We start from the raw sequence: 10,566 nt of genomic DNA on the forward strand, positions 1-10,566 counted from the left end.
ACACGATACAATTTACTTCGGTTATGAGAAAAAAATGTAAGCTGATGAAAATGTACGTTTCATTCAGAGGGATAAATCACTGTTAAAAAGTATTTCAACCGTGCTTTCGTATTTCGGAGCACATGTAAAGCTGCTGTTTACCACTGGATTGCAGCCGTTAAAACCTGTCGGAGGCCTGTGGGTCTACCGCCTATCTCAACGCTATAGCTATAGCTTTGATGAAAGCTAAAGCGAAGCACTTGCTATAGCTTTCATTTTGAGCGACCGGCTATGATCGCCGCACTTTTGTAATAGCTATAGCTTTCGCTTTATTGAATGAAAATGAACGAAATAAGTCTGGCAACTGCGTTTGGTTAATGCTAGTTGATTACGATTTACGGTTTTTATTTTATTAATTAAAAATACTTAATTTTATGAAAATATTTGTAATTTTTTAGTTACTATGTTAAATTATTATATTATATCACACTTCTGAATTTTAAAAAGCAAAATAATTGCCTTTTTTATTAAGCCATTGAAAACTAAACGCGTCCTATCAGTGTCAACAAATTAGCGGTGGCCGTGGCCTTTGGTTCTTTGATCATTGTGTCACAATTTAAATTTCATACGTTGTGTAATCAATTCGTAATTTCATACGTAAGTACTCTTTTTATTAATTGTCCCTATGTGAAAAGTTATTCTTTGGTGTTCTGTGCACAAGCACCATAGGTTCCTACCTATGGTGCTTGTACGATTTGTGCTTTTTCGAAGTTATTGTGTCGCCGAGCCGTGTTTCCCGCCAAACACTACAAATGAGGGGAATCATTATATTAAGTACACATAATATCCCTTTAAATAAGCTAGAGAGAGCTTCCACTATAATTATTTAGTTTTCTGTAATGTGTTTCAGAGGTCAAAAATGCCCGCAGCCCGTAAAGTACCACAGGGACAGTTGGAGTGTTTGGTGGGTTGGATGCAGTCCAACCCACTGGTAGCCCGAGGGGCTTTTTTAAATACCCCACAGGGTAAACAGCGAGCCGGTGCCCTGTGGGACGAATTGGCCTCCCGGCTAAATGCTATGCCGGTGGGATGCACCAAAAGTGCAAAAGAGTGGCGACAAGTGAGTATTTATGAACCTTAATTGATAACATATGATAGGTTAGGTACTTGTTTGTTGTTAAATCATTTTGTTTTTGTGTTGTGTTTGTGCTATTGCATGAGTTATTGAATATGATAAGATACTTACTTTCTTATTAGCATTTTGTTTTATGCTGTTTGTGTTATTGCCTGAGTGATTAATTAAATTACTTATTAACATTGGAGGAGGGTTATGGATTAACTTACCTATTAAGTGCTCAAACTAACTTTTGTGTGTTGCGTTGCTTTGCACTTTAGTACTGGGGTGACCTCAAATGCAAGGTCAAGAAGAAAGGGGCAGCAATTCGCCAGCATGGTGGTGGTACTGGGGGGGGCCCGCCATGTGGCATTTTGACACCATTAGAGGAGCGAATCCTCTGTATAATCGGGGTGCAAAATGTCACAGGCATTGAGAGCGTGAGGATCCCTTTTGATGTATGTTTTATTTTTTGTTATTTCCTCTTTATTATTTCTTATGATTTTTATCCTTGCAAATTAAGTTATTATATTAGTCTATTTTTGGATATTATAAGTGTGTATGTCTGTCTGTTTTTGTTGCACCTAGCTCCTAAGTAGTTAAACCATTTTAATTTACATTGTTTTGTTTAATAAGGGACTTTATCAAATGTGTTCTTAGCTAAGATTTGGGGGTGGTATGTTTTATTTAATATTAAGTAGATAATAGATATACATATCTACTTTTTTACTACTATTTAGCTTTCTAGGTAGGTATTATGATATTATTATACAATCATAATTATAATTTTATTAAATTATCAGTACCATTTACTGCTACTTAATTATATGTAAAATCAAAACATACTCTATGACTGTACTAACCCAATAAGCCAAAACAGTAGGTTACCCTACCTACTATAATTATTGCTGTGCAATGAAATTAAACTCTTACACATAGATGGAAAACTAATAACATTTCGTTTTATCAGATGGGTGATGATGTGCTACTGCCATCACCACCACCACCACCATCATCAACACCACCACCACCACCACCACCACCACCACCACCACCACCACCACCACCACCACCACCACCACAATCACGGGTGATAGTGCTGCCCCTGGAATCAGACAGCCCCATTGTTGGCAGCCACTCTATTCCATTTGGTATGTAGGTGACATAATTTACATTATTAAGAATAATTTATAGGTAATAAGAGTAAAATGCTTATACATATTCTAATAACAAACAACTTTTTCAAAGAAACATGAGTTTAATTTTTTTGACTGTTATTGGTTGGGCAATTTAGCTAATAATAATTTGTAGATACCTTGTTGATGATGGAGGTTGAGCATTGTGGGTATAGCAAGGAAACAATTTAGACTGGCACTTTTTGTATTCTTGTAAGGTTTTTTTTATTAAAGAACATAAAATAGAATAATTCAAAATAAACATTAATTAAAAAAAAGCTATGAAAAGAATGCCGACCGCCAACATACCTAAATATGTACAGTAGTTACTCATACATTATAATTTCATCTTTTATCATGCTACTAAAATAGACATTAATATATAAATCTTTAATGTTTTTAGAAAGTGAAATTCAAATGGAGACAGAGCCGGAGCTTGAGCCATCTCCAATCCCAAGCGCCCGCAAACGACCTAGTAAGTTATTTTTAAAAGAGCAGCTACATTTCCTATAATTAGCGCACTAAACCATTAGACTAGTTCCGTTTAAAGTGCCCACAATTTTCGACACTAGCGCCAAAATTCCTTGGTTTAGCACTATGAAGTGTAGCCACTGCATAAGCAAACTTCATGTCATCTGAGTACATGTTATTATATACCTTGACCTCATTCTCATATTCCTTAAAATCCTTCCATGTTCTCATTCTTCCGTGATCTCTTTGTTACATATATGATCAACTATTGAAATGTCATTATGCCATAGAGAGGAATTTTTAAAACAATATAATTACTTGAACAAAGGAGTAAAGTATTCATCAATATTTTTGTTTCAGAAAAAAGGAAACATGTCTTCAGCGACGAAGATGACGGTCATGCTGAGCCGTCAAGGACACAAGGTAAAACTAACGTTTGTCAGCACGCTTAGCGCAGCGATTATTCTTCTTTGTTGGGCAACGCGGGTTCAATTCCCGCACGGAACAAATATTTTTATGGGGCGCTTATCGTTCAGTAAAAAACGATCCGCAAAAACTTTTGCAAACAATTCTTTTCAAAATCATCATGCATGTTGATGTTGCATGATTTGTAAATCATTCATTCGGAAAATCTTTGCAGCAGTGTGAGCACTTAATTTTATTTGTTATAGTGCCTCCACCGCGTTGGGTCCTTGACCTCGAAAACCGTCGGGGCGCCGATGACCGAGAGCGGCTCGAGTTGGAGAAGCGGCGGGTCGCGTTGGAGGAGCGGCGGCTGGCTCTAGAGGAGCGCCGCTTCGAACAAAATCAGAAGTTCGAGGAGCGGCGGCTGGCTCTAGAGGAGCGCCGTTTCGAAGACGAACAGAGGTGGCGACACGACATTCTCGACACCCTCAAGGGCATTGCCGAAATGCTTTAATTTTATGTACATACCGATTTTGTTAAATATACTGTTATGTGACGCCTTATGCATTAACCTACATTGTCCTCACATCTCTAATTACATCCTACTGTAAAATCAAACATAAAAAAAGGAGAAAAGGAAAAATATATCCATGGAGTTTCTTCCATGTTCTCCATAGGATTTTGTTTTGGAACATGCACCTAGCTTATGACATTTTAAATGTGCCAGTTAATTTGGCCTATTTGAAATAAAAATATTTGACTTTGACTTATACATTTATATGTATTATAATCAACAAAATCGGTGTGTACATAAAATTTTTAACTTTCCTCCTTACTTATAAACAAGTTTTAAGCGTTGCTTAGTTAAAATATATTTTGTCTTTTTTACTATTTGAAAACAATCGAAAATTACAGATTTTTTGCACTAGATGTTTCATTGTTAGTTAGGTATATTATATATATCTTCATCTAGTATAAAAAATGTAAAAATCTGACGTGTAAAAGCGTCTATAAAAGACCTATTTACAATAAATGAGTTTGAGTCTGAATATGTAGATTATAAAGACCGGTACATTATGAATGTAATTATGTAACATACACACGTATGTAAAATAAATATAATATGTAAAATAAAATACGTATGTAAAATAAAAATAAATATAATATTTTGATTTAATTAAATTTTTTATTTATTTGCGTCAAATTCTTTACAATTAAAACTCGTGCTCAATACAAAAATGAATGCTCAATACAAAAATGAATGATGTACAATAACAATATAAACTTAAACCAAAAAGTATAATTTAAATACAGTCAGAACAAACTTATGTACTAAATTATTATTATTACCGAATGATACAAAAATGAATGATGTACAATAACAATATAAACTTAAACCAAAAAGTATAATTTAAATACAGTCAGAACAAACTTATGTACTAAATTATTATTATTACCGAATGATACAAAAATGAATGATGTACAATAACAAAATACCTAAACTTATAGTACCTAATCTTGTCTTCCAGTTGCAGGCTCGCTGTAATCCCTGGGAGTATTCTTCGGCTGAAAAAAAATCATAAATTTTAAGTCTTTCCAATTAAATGAATTATGACCTAGTAAAATAATGTAATAAGCCTGGCGACACTGCTGCTAGGTTTGTATCTAGCATCAGCGTCGCCAGATATCCTCTCCTTAAGGCATTATGTGTGACTGCAGATTGATACCAAAATCACTTTGGTAGAACAAAGGTAACCAAGTGTGTTTTGAAATATTTTCAAACAATCTGAAATTTAAAAACATGGGCATACCATCTACGCATCAAAGATGAATGCAACAAGCAAGTATTCTGTAATGAATTGGTACCTCTTCAACTGTTGCGTACGCGAGAATTGTGCAGTCTGTCCACAACTGCCTGCCTCACTGGACACATACCGCGGCCGGAAGATGTCAGCGGGCGGAATAGCACATGTTGAGGCTGAAGCGCGCGATCCTGGCGCATCACTTCCTCATCGACCTCTATGTTTGCACAATTGATGAGATTGTGCAGCACCACACACGCATTTACAATTTTCCCGGCCTTTTCTGGTGTGTAGTGCATCGTCCGATGGGCCAGCAAACAACGAAATCGTGTTTTTAAAACCCCGAAGCACCTCTCCACTACATTCCTAGTCCGTACATGCACGTTGGTATAATGCTCTTCCGGACTTCCAGGCTGGGCATTCAAAATGGGCGTCATCATCCAAGGACGTTGAGCATACCCAGAATCACCTGTAAATCAAACAAGTTTAAGGACATTCAAAATAAAAAACTTATGATGTAACACATTCTTTTATGTGATCCACTTTTCACTTTTATGTCTATGTGCATAAGGTTAAAAAAGGAATGTGATGGTACATAGGTACTAAGTATAGTGGCCAGTGGATCAAGCTTATAATTGAAAAATTACATCTACTACAAGAACATAGTGTTTCTTCATTGAGGTAATTCATCCTTTTTAGATGGCATTAACATAATTTATATACAAATAGATTGCTTCAAGTTGCTACTTACCCAAGAACCAAAAGGTTTGACCTATCTCATGCAGTCTTTGCATGCCTATTTTAACACTGCTCACGTTCCACACATGTGAGTCATGACTTGCTCCACCCAATGATGCATCAACATGCAAGATGCGTAAGTCCGCATCACATATCTGAAAACATAAACAAATAGGTAAAAAACCCCTAACAATAACTAACTAATTTATTTATTATATGAACTATCTATGTACAACAGTTTTAAAGTATACTAGCAAGTAGATAATTATTTTTATGACTGTATTTCTCTTATTGACTTTATATAGTAGGTATTAGGTAGGTATAGTAGTTTTATTACCATCATCACATTAAGGGAATGGTACAACTTTCTATTGAAATATGCTTCCTCGTATTCTCTCGGACGAATTATTGACACATGGGTGCCATCGATGCAACCCAGAATGCCGGGAAAACCAAATTGGTCATTGAATCTGCAACATGAACACAGTAGATGAGATTTTTTATTAACAAATAAGGTAGGAAAGCAAATTTAACAAATAATAAAAGATGGTAGGTACCTTCTTGCAGTAGCGTTGCGTTCTTCTGCAGTTCTTGGGAAGTGGATATATTTCTTAATGATGTGGGGATCATTAAGGACTTCCGTCACTTCTGCCAGAGAATCAGACACAGATGTCTGTGACAGTCCCAAACTGAAGTCATTACCAACATTCCGTTGGTAGGACCCACTGGCATAGAATTGCAATGCAGCAAGAATCTGCAAGAATAGAAAGGCATAAAAGTAGGGATGTAATTAACTATAAATATTAGGGACCTTCCTAGTAGTTTGGGAATCACTTTTCGAGTATAAGTTAATACCTAGTAGTTTCGGAATTACTCGTTGAGTATAAATTGATTGCTAAATACCTTCAACTCTGGCTTAATTGCAGTACTTCTTTGCGGAGTGCTCAACAAAGGCACTAAGTCCTCGCAAAGAGTGATGAAGTTGTTCTTCGTCAAGCGGAACGTTTCAATGAACGTCCGCTCTGGCAGCAGCATGGGTTGGCTCGCATCCCGCAGTTGTCTCCTACGCAGCTTCAGCATTGTCCTAAGCCGTTCCTCCTCTGCCTCTACCAGCAACAGCATTCGCGCCATTTCTCCACTCCACGAAACCCTGAAAAAATTGCAAAAAAAACAAAACAAGCAGTATACACAGAACACACGTCTATTATGATATGAAAACGTATAAATGGCAATAATTCTGAATAAAATATTAGTACAAATGACTTAATATTTGTTCAAAGCTGTGAGAGATCTCCAACAGCTTTGGTGACAGTTCGTATTGCGTTGATGGCTTTCATCGAAAGCTAGGGCGGCCATCTTGAAAAATTAGCCGGTACCGAATTATCTGTCAAATCCAAGCATTTCAAACCATTTCATTCGGTCATTTGTTTTCGGTTTTGCTATCGCTTTGATTAGTACTTAGAACTGTCATAGTGTTTCATAGACGGTACGAAATTACAAAATGACGTCATAAACTAAAGCTATAGCGAAAGCAATTACGTTACGCGGTAGACCCACTGGTGGTCGGCTGGTAGAACACTGTGGTAACATCAGCACGGTTTGGCCACAAATCTGTTCTTTACCCTGCCCTGTTATGCAATAGGCAGACTAGTCCAGCGTTCTTGGAGCAACAGACCAGTAGGACATTAAGAGGATTGCAGCAATTCAACAATTAAGTTTATAAACTGTAGTTTCAGGTTAGACGCGCGTTTGTTTATTTTCCAGGGTTAGTCACATCCTCCATTTGCTAAAATCACCTGTAAAACAGAACGCTAATGAATGGCTAGAGCATTGATTAAAGCCGTTGTTAGTTCGTAAAAGACTGCATACATACGATTTTATAAAGCGCAAAGAGGGCGTAAATTACTGCATCTCGAGTTTCTAAGTGACTGTGTTTCAATGATTTCGCTTGTATTTGCAGCATTAACCAGATTTTATCCAGACTCATTTGGTTAATAAAAAAAAAAAAATTATTTGTTTAGACTCTTGCTGTAAGATTTGTATTGTTTTTTATTACATAGAATCAGCAAACAAAAATGCCGTCCTGATGGTAAATAATCTTTCCCACCCAGATATTTGTAACGAAATCCGTACAGAACAATCTGAATCTACCACATAGATCTACCGGAAGCCGATCACAGATGTTGAACCACTTCTAAGGACTTGGTAGTCTCATATCGCCGGTATCCACACCTTTTCACGGAAACACATAGATTAGTAAAGATACTTCGCCGCCTTGAAATTGAATGAAGCCGCAAACGGCTTATTAGTAAGTTATTTTTTTGAATTCTTGACAAATAAAAACATTTATAGAGAAAATTTACGAATAAATAACTATTACTGCGTAATTTACATAATAAGTAAATAATTATTTTAAAATATTTTTGGGACATTTTAGCACGGAGACGTGGCAAAACTTTTTTACGCAACAATTTCAATTCTCAAAACTGGGTACATTTTCTTGTTAGGAGTGAGTAATCTTTACTAATCTATGCGGAAACACAAGAATTTCTAAGAAATGGAAGTGGCAGTGGTTTATCCTTAGCAGCTTCCTTTATTACCTTTAATTAAAATTAATTATTCACGTTTAAATAATATTATCTTTTCATTAGTGACGGTAGCATTTGAAAAGAACCTTGCTAGGGCTAGGGTATAATTTAATAGGACAAATCCAAAAAGGTTTTCACAGTAACCTGTGCCTCATAAATAGCCCGGGGTTGTGACCACATCAACCCCTCTTAACTAACGGAAAATCCCTCATTAAAATAAGTTGAACGAGATCTACCTGTGATCTCGCTTAGAATTTCCATCTCTGCTCTAAAATTATCCAATTATAATAATTCTGGTAATCGTGTCCGTGGAAAGTAATGCTTTAAAATGTATGTGTAAGAAATGGTTTTAGAAGTTTAAACACGCAGAAACAATAAAGATCGAGAAGTATTATCTTATATATAAAATTCTCGTATCACAATGTCAGTTACCATACTCCTCCGAAACGGCTTTATCGATTTTCACCAAATTTTATATGCATATTCAGTAGGTCTGAGAATCGGCTACTATCTATTTTTCATACGCCTAAGTGATAAGGGTTGTTCACCCTTAACATTTTTTTATTTATATGGCAACAGGCAGAGCGAAAACCACACTGGCCTTATGTTCAGAGGGTTCCGAGTTCAATCCCCGGTCAGACAGATACCTGAATGATGAATTTATATTTCTGTTTTGGGCTCTGGGTATTTGAGTATTCGTCTATGGCGCCTACGAGAACTAGAATCCTAGTTTTAAAATCGTGTCTTGGATATCACAGCGGAAAAATGCTTCTATTCTTCTATTGCTTCTATTGCGTCTGAACCATAAGAAGTTTTATATACTCGTATATCTAAGCTTTATATGTCAATACATATAAGGCGCCCCGTCCGCGCTTCATATCTCTTCTACGTAACGTATTTTTTAATATAAGCAGCAAAGACGTATTTGAATCGTACCCATATTATATTCCATCCAATGTAAGCAAAATATCACTTATTGAAATAACATTATCTAAACCTTTCCTTACTTGAGAAAGTCTGTTTGTATTTTTATTCAATTTTATTTATACTACGCTCTTCGTAAAATTGTAGAATTCCGAAGCAGCTCTGAAAATATGTATTCATTACTTCAAAAAGTTTAAAAAGTGTCTCGTAAATCAGTGCGGGACGAAATGCAGTAAAAGTAAAAAGAACCAAACTGACTAAACGAAACAGATATTTCTTTTTGTTGAGTGTTTTACCTTAAAAGTCGCTTTTAAAATAATATTTTCTGAGTTCGTTGGCGAATGAAAATGTTTAAATTTATCTCCAATTATTTGAAATCGTTGTAAGTATGCTTTAAAACATTTTCTAGAACCAACTAAGAATTTTATTTGCGGTTATTTAAAAGCTATATTTTATGAGTTTGCCATCGAAATTATATTTGTCAACGAATTACTTTTCCAATATAAAATATCCTATTATTATATTCACATACATACAAAACTTATAAGATAGATATGAGATATGGTTGAAGACGACAAGGCGTCCCATCGTAGCACGTTACGATGTCGTGTAACGTTGTGATGTCACTTTGTGGATATCTACTACGTGCATCACGGTAAATCACGTCGCCGTGAAAATTGGCTATAGATTCGATGAATAAAATCTATAGTAGGTAAACATGAGGATCATTTAAGAATTAGATTTTTTCATCAGATATTACATCATTATTACCCTCCCTATTATTTTAAGTCATCTCTTCTTTAACTCCTCATCCTAAGGTTGTCTGGAAGATATCGCTGTTTTAGCGATAAGACCGCCTTTTGTATCGTCCAAAATTGTATGTTTTGTTTTGTGTTCTTTTTTGGGTACAATAAATATTATTATTATTACATGCGAATATAGTAGAATTATTATAAAAAATCCTACATCACTTGCACAATTTAGACGTATCTAACAACCGACAAGCTGCATGGCGTCTCCAAGAATGAGACATACATTCATACGTACATACATACATATCCTCGAAAAACATTACATTTCACGGTCGGGTATAAATTGCAGCCTACATTGAATTTCATCTTTATTCATACATCGTCTACTATATTCTAAAATCATAACTCTAGAAACAGTGTACTTATATCAATTCTGTTTGCACGAATTAACATTGAATAGGAGTGGATTGAAAGTCACTGAGTTCAAAGATAAACTATTTGCATTCATGAATAATATCGCTGTATATAAAGCGTCACGTATCAATATATTATTTCATCTTTCTGACTTTTGATGTAACTATCTAGTAGAGATGGGCCGAGTACCTACTAGACTTACTG

General features: G+C 35.6%; 1 protein-coding gene across 2 annotated transcripts; it reads left to right on the plus strand.

Annotated features, from left to right (window-relative positions):
* Positions 1 to 178: 178 nt before the first annotated feature.
* On the plus strand, positions 179 to 7,026 carry LOC140744901 (uncharacterized). Of its 2 annotated transcripts, XM_073076606.1 has the most exons (6): positions 179 to 636; positions 890 to 1,099; positions 2,064 to 2,244; positions 2,672 to 2,743; positions 3,100 to 3,162; positions 3,411 to 7,026. In XM_073076606.1, the coding sequence occupies exons 2-6, from the start codon at positions 899 to 901 to the stop codon at positions 3,656 to 3,658; spliced, it is 765 nt and encodes a 254-aa protein (XP_072932707.1). In that variant the 5' UTR covers positions 179 to 636; positions 890 to 898; the 3' UTR covers positions 3,659 to 7,026. The 2 variants fall into 2 exon arrangements, with proteins under 2 accessions (XP_072932707.1, XP_072932708.1); XM_073076607.1 differs by lacking the exon at positions 179 to 636 and having other exon boundaries at positions 962 to 1,551.
* The last annotated feature ends 3,540 nt before the right edge of the window (positions 7,027 to 10,566 follow it).

The sequence above is a fragment of the Epargyreus clarus genome, unplaced genomic scaffold (genome assembly GCF_041222505.1).
Source record: "Epargyreus clarus isolate Ecla_fem2 unplaced genomic scaffold, WU_Ecla_fem_2.2 ptg000009l, whole genome shotgun sequence".
In the NCBI taxonomy this organism is placed as follows: domain Eukaryota; kingdom Metazoa; phylum Arthropoda; class Insecta; order Lepidoptera; family Hesperiidae; genus Epargyreus; species Epargyreus clarus.

What these genes read in the sequence shown, in the direction of transcription:
- LOC140744901 (XM_073076606.1), top strand. Translation starts at nt 899, where the DNA reads ATGCCCGCAGCCCGTAAAGTACCACAGGGACAGTTGGAGTGTTTGGTG. An exon ending in CAGCCACTCTATTCCATTTG is followed by an intron (nt 2,245 to 2,671) that starts GTATGTAGGTGA and finishes TAATGTTTTTAG; the next exon opens with AAAGTGAAATTCAAATGGAG. An exon ending in AAGCGCCCGCAAACGACCTA is followed by an intron (nt 2,744 to 3,099) that starts GTAAGTTATTTT and finishes TTTTTGTTTCAG; the next exon opens with AAAAAAGGAAACATGTCTTC.